This window comes from Anomaloglossus baeobatrachus, chromosome 10, assembly GCF_048569485.1.
Source record: "Anomaloglossus baeobatrachus isolate aAnoBae1 chromosome 10, aAnoBae1.hap1, whole genome shotgun sequence".
Classification (NCBI taxonomy): domain Eukaryota; kingdom Metazoa; phylum Chordata; class Amphibia; order Anura; family Aromobatidae; genus Anomaloglossus; species Anomaloglossus baeobatrachus.
Window position 1 is genome coordinate 85973751 of NC_134362.1, and position 17526 is coordinate 85991276.

Below are 17526 nucleotides of genomic sequence, written 5' to 3' on the forward strand. Positions count from 1 at the left end.
TAGTCGTCTACTATAAATGTAGCCTTAGGGGCAATAAAATGACTCCATCACAACAGCTTTTTATTGCCTACTTAATGAAAAATAAAGGAACTTCCTCACTAGTTTTAGATAAAGGTTCTCAACTATTTTGTGTCTACAGCTCAGATACAGACTATGCGTCTCATTTAGAGATGAGCAGATCAAGTGGCACCACCCCAATCCATGGCCCAGGTTAGTAGTCTCTGGCCGATTGCTTTGCAGGCCTCAAGTGACATCTTCTATGAGTCGAGCAGCACACAGGTGACATTTTGCCTGCCTGGCTAATCATAAGCCGAGTCTGGGATCCCAGACGATAAGGAAGTTCACACGACTCTTGTCCCAGGTGAGAGACTACTGAACTGAACCATGGACTGAAGTTGCAGAAATCGATCTCTAGTCTCCATGGTAACTGGCAACAAACAATCTCTGCACAGTCTGATGGTTAAGGGCATATTCTTTCAACGTGCCATAATTTTTGCAGATGGAATTCAGATGGGATCTCACTGTGATCTGGAGTTCAATAGTTAAAGGATTGCATAAAAGGGAATCTGTTACCAGATTTTTGCTACCCCATCTGAGAAAAGTGGGATGTAGAGGCAGAGATCCTGATTCCAGTGATGTATGAGACAAAAGCTCTGTGTACACTTTGCATAAGCAGAAAGTTGCCAATCAGTGATAGTGGTGTGGTTGGACAACCTGGCAGCAGGTTTACTAGTCCTTTAGTGATAATCTCCTTCTAATAAAACAATGATTTTATGAAAACTACACCAAGCAGTCATGTAAGTGACACATCGTTGGAATATGAGTCTCTGTATATATATATTGTTCTGCTCTGAGATTGGTGACAGATTGCCTTAAAATGTGTTATATCATGTTTCTTTCTTCTTCTGCCTGCTGGCTTCCCATTTGTTTGAGTCAGATCACTCCTAAAAATTAACAGGTTTGAAGATTGCTGATCTGCAGGCCCAAAGTGTGTGCTCTTTCATACTGCATGGACAACAAAAAGGATATTTGGAGATGTCCTACTCCTTACTCTATAAGTATACAGTATATGAAGTGCTGCCTACGAAGTGCTTATCTCTGTTTTTTCCACAACACTATTGATACTGCAAGTAGAGGCAGCTTTGCTCTGTAGCATCGGAGTGTAGAAACATTTGGGCTGGTGGGATGATACGGATCGCTTCAGAGCTACATTTCTTGGCTAGTGGTCCGGCCAGCTATGAAGCAACTGGTAACCTTGGTAATGAGCTCTACACTACAGGATAAAAAAGTCCCTCTATTCTTAGAATTAAGAAAATACAAGTCTACAAGGGTGAAATGTTTTGAAAACTAAGAGGTGATTTTTATATACCGTACTTTCAAACGCTGAACTCGGTAAAAATATAGAAAAAATTCCATCATTTTTACAAAAACTGAATCCATACGTTTTTTCTTGCACAATATTTAAAGATACATCTATGTCAGAAGATTCAGAAAATGAAGAGCAGGATTCTGACAAAGACTTTCACGCTAGTCCCAATGAGCTACAGCTTTTTTCACAGCTCAAAGTAAATGATTTAGTCAGAGACTAACATTCTACAGAACCTTTAGGCCCTAAACCTAAGGAAAAAACCTGCCAGCTCCTGGGACTGGTTTTTCATGGTGAAGAAGCAGAGAAAAATAATAATACCTTCCATAATTTTCTCAAGACAGTGCTCTAGTGTATTGCTGTGATGTTCCTGGGCTGATGGAAAGATTTAACATTGAGTAAAATGGGAGCGAATGGAGACTCTATTGATTTATCCCCATAAAAGTTTGAAAGCTGCTCCTGCACAATGGCAGTGAGTATGCTTCATTGCCTGTATGGCATTCTGTGCACTTGAATGAAATCTATGAGAATTTAGACTTTATTCTCAAGAAACTTAACTACAAGAATGATCAATATGTAGTGATCTGAAAGTTCTCTCTTTGGTCTAAGCAGCAAGAAAGATACTCAAAGTATCTATACTTTTTGTGTAAATGGAACAGAGAGGATAGGGCTCTTCACTGGACCCAAAAATGTTGGCCAATGAGAACATCTTTGTAACTTTGACTCAAGAACATAGTTGCAGAAAGTTTAGTTGTTTCCACTAAAGTTCTGCCTCCACCACTCCACCTTAAGTTTGGACTGATGAAGCAGTTTATGAACGCTCTACTGAAAGAAGGAGAGACTTTTACGCATCTATGTAGTAAGTTTCAGGAACTGTTCAAATCAAAAGAAAAGTATTTTTGTGGGCTGGATATTCGGAAACTCATGAAGGATGACATGTTCGACACAAAATTGAAAGCTTTTGACAGAAGGGTTTGGAATTATTTTAAAGAAGCCGTGAAACAATTTCGAGGTAAAAATAAAGATCCAAAAAATAAGTCCAACGTGGAGTACATGTTGAAATGTTTCAAAGCCTTGGGCTGTCTGATGAATTTGAAGTTACATTTTTTACATTCCCATTTCAAGGACTTTCCTGAAAACCTTGGTGCTGTTAGCAAAGAGCAAAGAGAAAGATTTCATTAGGATATCAAGGAGATGGAACGATGATACAAAGGTAGATGGAACGTGAACATGAAGGAGGACAACTGATGGATGCTTTACAGAGAAGATGCACAGCTTCTATAAGAGAAAAGGGATGAAGAGAAGCTTTGAAGGGAAAAAGGAAAAGTCAGAAGAATTAATTTCCAATAAAGTTGCAGAATGAGTGTTCAATAAATTTTTATATATAATATTGTGCACACTAAAGATTTTTCTAGTTCATCCCGCTTGTGCAAAATGTCAATGCATTTTGTGCAAAATTGAAAAGTGATGGTTAAAAATAGGTGTTTTTAAAATCAGGGCATAAAAAAACAGAAGAATCAGTCATTGGATTTAAAAACAATTTCATAAATTTAAATAAATTGTGCATACATGTGTTATTAAAAGAAGATAAATTACAAAGTTGCTTGTTTTTACAAGTACTTTGCAATTTTACCCATTTAATAAGAAAAGACAATCCCTTTAAATGAGTTTTCTAATACTTTAAAGCACCACTCCAGTGTATTTGTTCTGATTTTTTCAGATCTGGAGTGGTGCTTTAAATCTAAGCCGCCTGCCCCTGTCATATACCGACCTTTCGGCACCTTCCTGTTTTACCGATGTTGCTCCAAGCTAATAGCGCCATCATGTGTCAGTAACTTTGGACTGGCCAGAAATCATTACTGGTTCTCAAAGCATCTCTATAAGAGCCAGAACAAGGCCAGATCAAGGCACACTTAGATATGCATTGCTTTGCGACCACCGGCGTGCTTCATGGGACACTGGAGTTCACTAGCAGGTCACAAATCGCCAAGACTGACCAGAGAGACAGTGATAGAAGGTGAAGCCTCTGGAAGGTAAGCATGTGACAGGGGTCAGAGGACTAAAGCGGGTTTTACATGCTACGATATCGTTAATGAATTATCATCGGGGTCATGGTGTTTGTGACGCACATTCCGGCGTCATTAACGATATCGCAGTGTGTGACACTTATGAGCGACCTTAAATGATCGCAAAAGAGGTCAAAATCGTTTGCCACAGAGAGGTCGTCCTGAAACAAAAAAACGTTTTTTTCTGCTTATTAGCGATGTTATTCCTTGTTCCTGCGGCACCACACATCGCTGTGTGACACCGCAGGAGCGACGAACATCTCCTTACCTGCCTCCACCGGCAATGCGGAAGGAAGGAGGTGGGTGGGATGTTACGTCCCGATCATCTCCGCCACTCTGCTTCTATTGGACGGCTGCCGTGTGACGTCACTGTGACGCCGCATGAACCGCCCCCTTAGAAAGGAGGCGGATCGCCGGCCAGAGCGATATCGCAGGGCAGGTAAATGCGTGTGATGGGGTTAAGCGAGGTTGTGCGGCACGGGCAGCGATCTGCCCGTGTCACACAACCAACGGGGGAGGGTACGATCGCTTGCAATCTCGCTAGCGAGATCGCAGCATGTAAAGCACGCTTAAGATTTTAAGCACCATTCCGGCGGTGTAAAAAAAACAACAAAAAATGCTGGCATAGTGCGTTAAGGGCTTTCTCACCCAAGCATATAACATGCACAAAGGCTTTTGGATGTTTTATTGGAAAGCTGTCTGACCAATGATATACTATGGGGCAGTGCTGACCAGTGATTTTTTTTCTCATGCTGATTCGAAATGAGAAAAAAACATTGCAGAATGCTGCAATTGACAGCGTATATTGGATGGCACACACCCATTTACACTATGGCTGTGTGCAAAACATTGTAAAGCACACAGATGTCACTTGATTGCAGTCCAATTTCCACGAATGGACAGAATGGAGAAGATGGAGAAATTATGTTCTGCATCTTCTCACCTCTGCTACAATTATCACGTGCAAGAAAATTGGATCACAGTAAATGATACTCGGCTCACACTCTGATGACAGTTTGAACCAAGTGTCATTAGCATAATCGGGCTGATCCTCTTGCATGTGAGAATATACGCTTGTGTGACTCCAGTCTAAAAGTTGTTGGGCCCACCAGACGAGGGACATCAACATGTTAAAGGAGCAGCTATTGATTGTCTGCAGCCTTTACATTCCATCTAAGCTACCTTTTTAAGCTCAGATTTGATAATTTATTACCTGTAGTACTCATGTGACTCCCCCTCTGGATGCTGATGACTTGGGATTACCACTAGTAGGTCCGGAGGAGAGGTGCCGTTCCAAAGGAGAGTATGCTATTTTGTTGATTCTTATGTGACACCCTGGCTGGGCCAGGTAGTCACAGATAGGGCTCCGCGTTACACCTGTCCCTCATAGGTAACATACAGCCAAACACATAAACCCTAGTCACCCCCCCTCAGGGCTTGATGGAAACACCAGGGGCGGAACCAGGTGGTTGGAAGACGCCCACCAAGGAGTTCAGAGAGCCTGGGGCGGGAAAGCAAGCCAGATAAGGTTGAGAGTTCAGGTTGGAGAGGTGTGTGGGCTGCAGCTGTGTGCAGCTCCAGCAGAGGAGAGAAAACCCAATTTGAGCAGGTGCCAGGGTAGGAGCCTTGGTACCTCTAGCTAGGAGGTAGATGGAGGCCTCTGTCTGCAGGAGCCGGGAAGATGGCTCTGTGGAACCGAGGTGGACCAGGACAGGGTTGTAGCCCGCCGGTACCGACCCGGGGAACCAACTCGGAAACCGGAGCTCAAAGGGGGCTACATAGACCTTGAAGTTAGGTCCAGAAGCTACTGAGGGCAAGGTAATTAACTGATTGCAGCCAGGACTAGAGGTCCTGTCCCACCCGAAGTCCCGACTGAAGGCAACAGCCCAACGAGGGGGATAGAAAGCCACCGCCACGGCACAGAGATCCCACGGGCCAGCGTCTGCGGTCAAAGGGCTCCTCAGGCAACCACAAGCCGGGAGCGGACTCCTGAAGTTGCAAGCGCAGGTAGTCCACCATCACAAACAGGTGCGGGAGAAAGACAGAGACCACCAGCCGGGTAGGGGACCAGACTGCAGCCGGCTGCGTGCACCGACCACCATCACCTTGGTTTACCAGAGACTCGTGTGTTTACTAATAGTGAGTACATCAGTGCCTTCCGGTCGCCTATCTCCCTGTACCGCCAAACACCTCCCCCAACGGGTCCCAGGGCCACCATCCCTACCCACGGAGGGGTTTACAACTTGCTGCGCAACATCTCCCCCGGGTGCCCCGTAACTGCAGCGGTGGTTTCCACCTTCACCACATCCCGTATGTGGCATTATGAACTTAACGCGGCTCCGGCCGTACAACTACGTCCCCAATCCACAAACCCCCTTTTGATTGCAGTGACCGCAGGACCCCCGGGTCCGGAGACCCTCGAGCCACCCCCTGAAGGTCCGGATCCAAGCAGCTCGGCTGCCGAGCATGGGGGGGTACACTTACCCTACCCTGTGCCCAATGACAACAACTTTTATAGTAGGGGAGGTAAGAATGAAACACTACTGTGTTACCTTAAATATGCTTGTCATGTGTAGATCCTATTGGATAGAGGATATAGGGAGTTTTCCTGCATAGACTCTAAGAAAAGTAATGAGTCTACTAACAGGAACATTCCTCTGCTTGCAGAATTAGATCGGTTAAAATCTGCAGTCACTCTATGTGACGGCTAATTTGTGAATCCTCATAGCACGCAGCATGCGCTATCAGGATTCGCCGATGTCAGTGCTGAGAGCAGGCGGCACATGACGACAATAACGCATTTTGCATACATGCGGTCACATGCCAACTAGATGTGCGTGGCCTCGCTCAATACAAGTCTAGTCAGTATTTGGCTGGCAGCATGCAGATAGCTATCACTGTCATCCTGAAAATCCTGACATTTCCCAAGCCCGAACAATCCCTTTAACTGCAAATTTGACAACTGGAAAGAGTCTTACTAATCTGAAAAATGTGGACTATATTAAATGTGGTTTAGGTGAAACTCACATAGACATTTTTCTGATCAAACTAGCATATTTTCAAGAAACTTTTTCATTCTTACATTTTTTTTTTAAGTTGACAACATACCAAGGTGCAGTAAAAGGTACAAACAATACCAGTGGCAAAAACAGATCCCCAGAGATCGAATCCTGTCACTGTAAAATAAAAATAGAAGCAATCAAAAAAAGGCATGACTAATAATAAAAATCACAATAATTAGTGACCATGAAGAAAGAGTGAATATACTGTATAGATGAGTGGTATCATAGAAATATGCCAGCTAGGGCCCTCTATATATCATGCCGATTTGTGTCATTACTCACTGCTACTAACTCTGCACTTGACTTCTTCTGTCCTAGTTGGAAGCTATGATGATAGTGGAGATAGAAGCGGCTACTACCCGGCTCATCCTGAATTGCCCTGGTGTGGTGGCAATTGGGGTAATAAGGAGTTAATCATGGCAGGCATCTCCCCGAGATACCTTGCATGATTAACCTGTAAGTGAAAGTAAATAAACACACACAACAAAAAATCCTTTATTTGGAATAAAAGACAAAAAAGCACCCTCTTTCACCATTTTATTAAAATCCTCAAATACCCTTCCAGGTCTGACGGAATCCACAGAGGTCCCTCGACCCATCCAGCTCTGCTACATGAAGCTGACAGGGAGCACCGTAGAGCAGGAGCGCTCTGTGTCATATCCACGCACCAACTGAAGTGAGCCGCGCTGTCAGCGGGGACGCCACTGAGGTAATGCCTGCGTGTGCGGTGATTATGGGGGTTGTAGTGCCTGCATGTGTGCGATGATGAGTGCAGTATTGCCGGTGTTTGCCCTCCCATCCATTCATCCATCCCTCCATCCCTCCATCCATTCATCCCTCCCTCCATCCCTCCCTCCATCCCTGCCTCCATCTCTCCATCCATTCATCCCTCCCTTCATCCCTCCCTCCATCCCTCCATCCATCCCTCTATCCCTCCCTCCATCCCTCCATCCATCCATCCCTCCATCCCTCCCTCCATCTCTCCATCCATTCATCCCTCCCTTCATCCCTCCCTTCATCCCTCTATCCATGCCTCCATCCATCCCTCCATTCATCCCTCTACCCCTTCATCCATCCTTCTATCCATCCCTCCATCCCTCCATCCATCCATCCATCCCTCCCTCCATCCCTCCCTCCATCTCTCCATCCCTCCATCCATCCCTCTATCCCTCCATCCATCCCTCTCTCCATCCATCCATCCATCCATCCATCCCTCCATCCATCCTTGTAGCTGAATAATCTACTTCTGGATTCTCTACTAATTTAACCAAATCTTCCCATGCTTTTCATTACAGACAGTGGCTCAATGGGTAGAGCTACTGCCTAAGAAGAATTAGTTCCCAAGTTTGAGTCCCGGTAAATAATTTAATTTATTTTAAATTATAATTATTATTTATTTATAATTATAATTTAATTTAATTATGCACTGATGGGAGGAGCTGGACATCAGCTGTGAGCCGCGGGACACACCCCTAAAATCAGAGCAGTTCATGGAATGAGGCTGCATTGCTCTCTCCTCTCTCTCGTCTCTCTCGTCTCTATCTCTCCTCTCTCTTCTTTCTCTCTTCTCTCTCTCTTCTCTCTCTCCTCTCTCTCCTCTCTCTTCTCTCTCCTCTCTCTTCTCTCTCTCCTCTCTCTCCCTCTCTCCTCTCTCTCTTCTCTCTCTTTTCTCTCTCCCCTCTTTCTTTTCTATCTCTCTCCTCTCTCTTCTCTCTCTTTTCTCTCTCTCCTCTCGCTCTCTTCTCTCTCTTCTCTCCCTCTCCTCTCTCTTCTCTCTCTCTCCTCTCTCCTCTCTCTCCTCTCTCTTCTCTCTCTCTTTTCTCTCCCTCCTCTCTCCTCTCTCTCTTCTCTCTCTCTTCTCTCTTCTCTCTCTCCTCTTTATTCTCTCTTCTCTCCCGTTCTCCTCTCTTTCTCTCTCTTTCTCTCTCTCTTTTTCTCTCAAATTCAAATTCAAATATGCTTTATTGGACCAAAATACAATTAGTATTGCCAAAGCAAGAGAAATACAGTAAGTGTGGTGGGAGGGGATCATGGTTAGGGGCCTTATGTTCCCCTCAGCTTATGACAAATAGTGAAATATTGGGCGGCGATCTCCACCGTTGATTCTTCTTCCCTCAGTAGGATGCGGAGTTTCATCTCCTCGTTCATGGATGGAAAGTCCGGGGTATGAGCGGTAAGTTTCTGGAAGTGGGAAGCCCTCACTGCTGAGTATTTGTTACAGTGCAGCAGGAAATGCGCCTCGTCCTCCAGAGCCCCCTGCTGGCGGTGCTGACACAGTCTGTTCTCCCGCGGCTTGTATGTCTGTCTGTGCTGCCCTGTTTCCACCTCTAGGATGTAAGCACTCAGTCTGTATAGGCTCAGTGTCTGCCTGTCTTTGGGGTGGTGTAACCTTTCCAGATACAGGGCCAGAGTGTAGTCCCTCCGCAGTGACCGGTAGATGGTGAGTTTCTGGGAGTTCTCTAATTCACTCTTCCAATCCTCGATGTATTGCATCTTGCAGCTCTCTGAGATCACTTTTATTTGGGCTTTTGTCAGGGTGTGTTGCTGACTTTGGCTGTACTGGTTGCCGGGGTTCCTGGATTGCTCTGGACTCTGGCTCAGCAGGGCTTTATGATGGTAGGAGCTGTGGTTGCTGTTCTGTATGTGTGCCTGGTGTGATAGCGCCCTCTTGTGTATACTGAGCCATAAGGGGAATCGGCCCATCTCTGCCCGACAGGCTATGTTTGTGGTGCCGCGATGACTTGGAAGAGATATTTACAGAACTCCATGTGGAAGACTTCGGTTGGGCTGGAATCCCACTTTGTGTGGTCTGGGTAGGTCGCTGGGCCCCATACCTCGCTGCTCTCTCTCTTTCTTTCTCTCTCTCTCTTTCTTTCTCTCTCTTTCTTTCTCTCTCTCTTTCTTTCTCTCTCTCTCTCTCTCTTTTTCTCCCTCTCTTTTTCTCTCTTTCTTTCTCACTCTCTCTCTTTCTCTCTCTCTTTCTCTCTCTCTCTTTCTCTCTCTCTTTCTCTCTCTTTCTCTCTCTCTTTTTCTCTCTCTCTTTTTCTCTCTCTCTCTTTTTCTCTCTTTCTTTCTCTCTCTCTTTCTTTCTCTCTCTCTTTCTCTCTCTTTCTCTCTATCCTTCTCTCTCTCTTTCTCTCTCTCTTTCTCTCTCTCTCTTTCTCTCTCTCTCTTTTTCTCTCATTTTCTCTCATTTTCCCTCTCTCTCTCCTCTTTGTAGCTGAATAATCCACTTCTGGATTCTGTACTGCAATAAAGAGGTCAAGCTTACCAAATCTTCCTATACTTTTCATTACAGACAGTGGCTCAATGGATAGAGCTGCCGCCTAAAGAGAATTAGTTCACGAGTTTGATTCCCGGTCATCCCGGTAAAAAGTTTAATTTAAATTATTTATAATTTTAAATTATTATTTATTTATAATTATAATTTAATTTAATTATGCACTGAGGGAAGGAGCCGGACATCAGCTGTGAGCCGCGGGGCACACCTCTAAAATCAGAGCAGTTCACGGACTGAGGCTGCATTGCTCTCTCCTCTTCTCTCTCTCTTCTCTCTCTCTTCTTTTTTCTCTCTCTCTCTTCTCTCTCTCTTTTCTATCTCTTCTCTCTCTTTCTCTCTCTCTTTTTCTCTCTTTCTCTCATTTTCTCTCTCCTCTCTCTTCTCTCTCTCTCTCTTTCTCTCTCTCTTTCTCTCTCTTTCTCTCTCCTCTCTCTCCCTCTCCCTCTCTCCCTCTCTCTCCCTCTCTCTCTTTCTATCTATCTTTCTCTCTCTTTCTCTCTCTCTTTCTCTCTCTCTCTTTTTCTCTCTCTTTTTCTCTCCTTTTCTCTCTCTTTTCTCTCCCTCTCTCTCCCTCTCTCTCTCCCTCTCTCTCCGTCTCCCTCTCTCTCCCTCTCTCTCTTCTCCCCCTATTTCTCTTCTCTCTCTTTTCTCTCTCTCTCTTTTCTCTCTCTTTTCTCTCTCTCAGACCTGGCAATGATCAGCTGATGCGGTCACCTGACGGCATCAGCTGACACTATAAGTCGAGCGTTGAGGCTGGCTTTTTACCACCCGGCTAAACTATCAGCTGCTGCTGTTGGACGGGAGTCTGCAAAGAAGTATATCGTTTTTTTTTTGTTTTTTGCACTGATGCATCAGCTGATTGCATAAAAGCCGTTTATACAATCAGCTGCTGTGTCATGTGATTCAGGCCCTTGAACCTGACACATCATCTGATCGCTTTGCCTTCCAGCAAACCGATCAGATGATATTGGATCTGGATTGGATGGCGCAGGACCCTTGACCCAGGATTAATGCGGAGGAGGGTTCTTTATTTCAATAAAGATGGAGTCACTAATTGTGTTGTGTTTTATTTCTAATAAAAATATTTTTCTGTGTGTTGTGATTTTTTTTATCTGTACTAGAAATTCATGATGGCGATGTATAATATTGGCGTCACACCATGAATTTCGGGCTTAGGGCCAGTTGATAATATACAGCTAGGCCTAACCCCATTATTACCCATCGAGCCACCCGTCTCCAGGGCAGCTGGACGAGTTGGATACAGCACCAGAAGATGGCGCTTCTGTGAAAGTGCCATTTTTTGGGGCGGCTGCGGACTGCAATTTGCAGCAGGGGTGCTTAGAAAGCTTGGGCACCCTGCGCTGCGTATTCCAATCCTCAGCTGCCTAGTTGTACCTGGCTGGACACAAAAATTGGGCGAAGCCTACGTCATTTTTTTTTTAATTATATCATGAAATTGATGAACTAATTAAAAAAAAAGGGCTTCCCTATAGTTTTGGTTCCCAGCTGGGTACAAATAGGCAGCTGGGGGTTGGGGGCAGCCCATAGCTGCCTGCTGTATCTGGGCTAGAATACAAAAACATGGTGAAGCCCACGTAATTTTTTTGGGGGCAAAAAACTGTTGTATACAGTCCTGGATGGAGTATGCTGAGCCTTGTAGTTCTGCAGCTGTTGTCTGTGTGGAGGGGAGCAGACAGCAGCTGTAGAACTAAAAGGCTCAGCATCCTCCATCCAGGACTGTATGCTGGAGGGAGAGGCAGGGTGAGCAGAACTGCAAGGCTCAGCATACTTCATCCACTAGTGTATGCAGGAGAACAGACAGCAGCTGCAGAACTACAAGGCTCAGCATGCTGCATCCAGGACTGTATGCTGGAGGGAGAGACAGGGGGAGCAGAATTACAAGACTCAGCATGCTCCATTCATTAGTGTATGCAGGAGAGCAGACAGCAGCTGCAGAACTACAAGGCTCAGCATACTCCATCCAGGACTGTATGCAGGAGCTTTTTGCCCACCAAAAAAAATGACGTGGGCTTCGCCATATTTTTGTATGCTAGCCAGGTACAGCAGGCAGGTACGGCTGCCCCCAACCCCCAGCTGCCTATTTGTACCTGGCTGGGAACTAAAAATATAGGGATATAGGGAAGCCCTTTTTTTTAATTATTTCATGAATTTCATGAAATAATTAAAAAAAGAAACCACATGGGCTTCGCCCCATTTTTGTGTTCAGCCAGGTACAACTAGGCAGCTGGGGATTGGAATCCGCACCACAGGTTAGCCCGAGCTTTCTGGGCCCCTCTGCTGTGAATTGCAGTCCGCAGCCGCCCCAGAAAATGGCACTTTCATAGAAGCGCCATCATCTGGCGCTGTACCCAACTCTTCCAGCATCCCTGAAGCCGGGTGGCTTGCTGGGTAATAATGGGTTAATACTAGCTCTGTTTTACTAGCTAGTATTAAGCCAGAGATTCTTAATGTCAGGCAAGTTTGACTCCCGCACAGAGAGAAAAAATACTTTAATAGAAATAAATACACAGACACACTTAGAGACTCCATGTTTATTACTCCCTCTCACCCCTCCACGATCCTGGTCTTCTGTTTTCTTTCTCCTTCAACCCATGCAGCTCTGCTACATCAGACAGCACTGCATGGGAGGAAGACGCTGCTGCTCCCGTGCAGTCCAATCACTCAGTGAGTGACCAGAGGCTGCAGGTTGTAAGCGGTGACGTCACCGCTGCCACCGTTGAAACAGTAATCTGACAGGCGGGTTACTATAGCAACGGTGATCTCCGTTATTCACCGGCTGTGACATCCAGTCCTTGCATGTGGGCTTACTCTACAAAGAGCACCCACATGCAGGAACGCAGAGCCAAGCATGTGCCCAAGCATCTCGCCGGTACACGGAGATGCTCAAACGAGCACCGCGTACCGGAGAGATGCACTGACAGGACTTAGCATGATGTCTAGCCATGTGACCAGTCTGTAGCCAATGAGATAATACACATGTGACTGATCACATGCTATGACGATGTCACGGAAGGTCCTATCATCAATTCTGGTTACTGGGAGGGCGCAGCGATGATCGGAATGAAAAGCGGCGGGAGACAGCGTGCAGGATGCGTGGCGGGGACCTGTAAGTGTAATGGCAATGTTTATTAACTGTATGTGTACATGTTTAATGTGTTTTTATGTGTTTGTGTTTGCCTCCCATTGTTTTCAATTGGGTTCGAAGGTGTTCGTCGAACATTTGCCAAACTGAGCCGCCGTTCCACGAACCGAACTCGAACACTAGGGGGGTGGCTCAAAACTAGTAGTCACAGGGTGAAACAGCTGCAGCCCCAAAGAAATTAGCATTAGTAGTTGTCAGGAAAGACTGATGTCCTGCCACGCTTATCACCAAATCCAGGAGGCAGATAATGTTAATCCATGTCTTTTATTCACAAAGAAGATACAGGTCTACGCGTTTCAAGGGTCACAGCCCCCTTCCTCAGGACAAATATCAATGACAGGATAAATCCACCTTTGACTTTCAACACCGCATGAATCCTTCTGGTCATGCTCTCAATCAGATTCAAGCATGTCTTGAACAAAATCTGATCTCAGGTTTCTTTTTACATGTTCCCAATGTCAGTGTACACTGGTCGGCTCACTATGGTATGTATACAGCTTTTTCTTCGACTCTATCCACAAGTATTCAATTGGTTTGAGGTCTGAGGACTGTGGAGCCAATCCAGCACCCCAACTTCATTGTCATTGAACCATTTCCTTACCAATCTTAATCTATGCTTCTGGTCATTGTCCTGCTGGAACATTATGTTTTCTTTTTCAAACACATAGTACTCAAATGTATGAAGTATCTTGTCTTGTATGATACGTATAGCTCAGCGCAGAGACCACCATTGATACTGGTCAAGTATCCAACGCCTTTGGCTATGAAACAATCCCTTATCATCAGGCTTCCTCCACTGAACTTGACAGATCCTGCAATTTCTCAGTCTATTAGCTGTGTTTCCCTTGTTTCTTCCAGATCCATTTACAGCATCGGAGTGTAGCCTACTGACTTTGATCTTATCACTCCAAAGCACCCCTTTCCAATCTTCTACTTTTCCACTTTTTTTTACTTCTTTGCTAACTCCAGCTGATGCTTCATATGATATTGAAGTTGAGGCTTCTTCACCAATTTTCGTGTCACCATTTCAGACTTGTGTAATGTGCATTGCATGGTGCTTACATGGATGTCTGTGATCTCACTATTATGAAGCATACGAGCCGCCTATACTGCTGTGTTTTTCACACCAGAACTGATAGACCTTGAGATGAGCCAACTTGTTGACTCTGATATTTTGTCTGGATGTCCACCTCTTGGCCTTTAAATGGATGGCCAGACTTCATTTTATCTTCTTATCTTCTTCCAACTATTATGGCACTCATATTATGTATTTTGTCAATTTTCTTGTCTGAAAAAACTGCTGTTGATGAGCTGGATGATGCTGTTTTTCTTTTCTTGGGAATCTTCTTCATGGCTGCTACACGTTTTGAACCAGTGATCCTTCGTTTGGGAATCAACCTAGTAAAACACTGAGCTATTAGGGAATGTAATACAAAGTTGTTATCTGTAGTATACAGGAAAAAAAGATTTTCATACACCAGGAGCAAATCAGTAACAATGCAGTAGCATGACAAGAATCTACATAACTAATCATATACTAAATAGTTGAAAGTCAAATTGATGTATGAGATAGCCAAGATTGTTGTCTATAAAATGAATGTAGCCTTAAGCTCAAAGATGTACTGGATGGTGAGATATGGAGCCTGAAAGTCAAAAGTTCAGAACATTATTGTTACCCTTTTGGTCATCACTGTATGCTCAAGTCAACTGACCACTGCAGCCAATCACAGGCCGCAGTGGTCCTACAGTTGGTATAATGGTAATTGCTCCTTTCCTTAATGCAAAAGCAGACCAATGAGCTTCCTGCTCTGGATCCAGGTTGGTGCCGGTAGGGATGTACAACGTAGTTTTATTGCAGGTTTTTTTTATACCTCAAAACCACTGGTGAACTTTTTACTTCGCCTGGACAGCTCATTTCAGTTGACTCAGATATAACTTGGATTTTACAACAGAAAAAAGTTATTTTAATCTTATTAAATGAGGTAACAGATAACCTGCTCATGATAACCTTTGTTATACCTGTAAAATATGTGGCTGAAGGGGTTATTTTCTTTAATGCAATCAACATTATACAAGGTATAGTTGTAAATTTTGATAGTACTGTTTTTAATCCCATTGTATATATATATATATATATATATATATATATATATATATATATATATGTTTATGGACAGTTATCTAGAGATCAGACTAGTATGGCTCTGCCTCCTGTGGCTTTTCCCATCTCTGACAAAGGTGATTGAAAGCTTTCTATCCATGTAAACATGAAGGACAGGCCTTTCAATCACTGACATTGGCATTGGTAAGCATTTGCATGGGTGGAGCCATACTAGTCTTTTCTCCATCTATTGTTCCTGGACAGATCTTCAAAACATATATTTTCTTGGAAACACTGGAGCATTTCAGAAGATACTACAATATACGTGGCTGCAATCAGGAAGCAAGACTGTGATTTGTGCTGTTCGTGATTCAGGCAGCATGCATTGCCTGAAGGGGTCTCTTTAACCCCTTCCTGGCATGTGACGTGGTTAATCATATGTCAGATTGCTGACTTTAACGCATCTTTCCCAGCATATGGTGGCTGAATTATTCAGCCATCATCTGCCTCTAACAACCAAGGGTGGAGAGGAGCTCCCGTTATTCTGTTAAATGCCACTGTCAATCTCTGACAGTGGCATGTGACTCACACTTTCAAGTGGCATTCCATACACCCATCGGCGTGTTTGTGACGTGATCACAAGGTGACGATAGGTTGCCATGACAACCGGGGGGTGTTGAAAAACGCTGCTATTCATGATGATTCTCCTGTGAAAGAAAGCCTTCATGGCATTCATAGGAGACTATAACTTTTGCTATATATAGCAGTGCTAATGCACTGCTATGTATAGAACAAGTGATCAGACGATCGCAGGTTCAAGTCTAAAAAGAGGACTAATAAAATACTTTTTTTTATCTTTTAAATATGAAGAAAATAAAAAAATATACAAGTTCAAATCACCCCTCTTTTGCCCCATTAAAAATAAAGCAATTAAAAAAATATATAACATAATACACATATTTGGTATCGCTGTGTCCATAGAAATCTGAACTATCGAAATATAAAATTAATAAATGTGATTAGTAAATGACATAATGTGAAAAAAATTAAATGCCAGAATTACGCTTTTGGCCTCAGTAACATTGCAATAAAATGTAATAAGAGGTGATCAAAACATTATATTTACCCCAAAATAGCATCAGTAAAAATGTAAGCTGAGGGAACAAAAAAAAAGTCTTCACATAGCCACATATTCCAAAAAAGTGAAAACGTTGCTGGTCTCGGTGAATGGCGACAGAAGCAAATTTGTCTTGTACATTTTTTTTCCACGTTCATAAAAAAAATATGTTTGGTATCACCGTAATTATACTGATCTGGAGAATGATATTGCAAGATCAGGTTTACCATATAGTGAACAGGGTAAATAAAAAAAAAAAAACCACAAAACAAAAAAAAAACAAAAAAAAAACTATTAATTTAATTTTTTTGCAAGTTCACTGCACTTGACATTTTTTTTTCTGCTTTCTAGTGCATTACATGATATAATTAATGGTGTCATTCAAAAGTACAACATATTGTACAAAAAACAAGCACTCATGCCTACATGAATGGAAAAATAAAAAGTTGTGGCTCTTGGAAGAAAGGGAGGGAGAAACAAAAAGAGGGAAAAAACGGAAATTGGCCCTGGCGGGAATAATAATTTTAGCACTTACACTTGAGATTTCTGATTTTACAATGTTTGTGCAGTTCAGCATTTCAAATGTATACCTTAAAGTCTGACTGGATTCTGACATCAGAAAATTATATTTTATGGCTTAACATTTGCTTAGCATTTGCAATGTTTACGTCTCATGTTATATGGTTTTCATACATGGGTGTTAATATCTGTAACATGAGATCTTTGATGAAATGTTTAAGGAACTATTTGTTATTAATAAAATAGCCAATTTAGAATGTGATATGGAGGGTGGGTTGAGTTAGTGCTTGTCCAAAGCAATAATTTACAAGGAAAGGAAGGCATAAGTAGAATGTGTATTACAAAAAAAGATGCAAGGTTGGGTGACTGGTGGCATAACATGTATGTTCAACTTAAAGGGAATCTGTCAGCAGGTTTTTGCTACCTCATCTGATAACACCATAATGTAGGCAAAGAGATCCTGAATCCAATGATGTATCACTTAGATTACTTGCTGCAGCTGTTCTGACACAATCAGAGTTTTTAGATTTAGCCATGTACAGAGCTGAGAGAGCTAACCCCACCCACACCAGGCTCTCAATAGAGATTGTACATTGACAGTGAGGTGTCAATCAGATGAGGGGGTGTGCCGAACTGCCTTGTGCATGACATTTTAGTCAGAGCAATGAGAAGTCCTGCTGCTTAAACAAACAGAGCAAATAAACAGATCGGACCTTGACAAGACAGATATACCAGAATTCTATCTTTCAACACTTGCAGCAAGCTGTCTTCAGCTTACATAGCAAAAGCCTGCTGACAGAATCTATTTAATGGCTCTCATACTGTTCATAAAGCTAATATGACAGTTGTTAT

General features: G+C 43.4%; 1 protein-coding gene across 2 annotated transcripts in view; it reads right to left on the reverse strand.

The window, feature by feature from the left end:
• Positions 1–17526, reverse strand: part of SLC5A12 (solute carrier family 5 member 12) — a 130940-nt gene that overhangs the window by 54744 nt on the left and 58670 nt on the right. For both annotated transcript variants that reach the window (XM_075326511.1, XM_075326512.1), the window contains exon 4: positions 6541–6608. In XM_075326511.1, coding sequence (XP_075182626.1) covers positions 6541–6608 — 68 coding nt within the window. The remainder of the gene's footprint in view (positions 1–6540; positions 6609–17526) is intronic.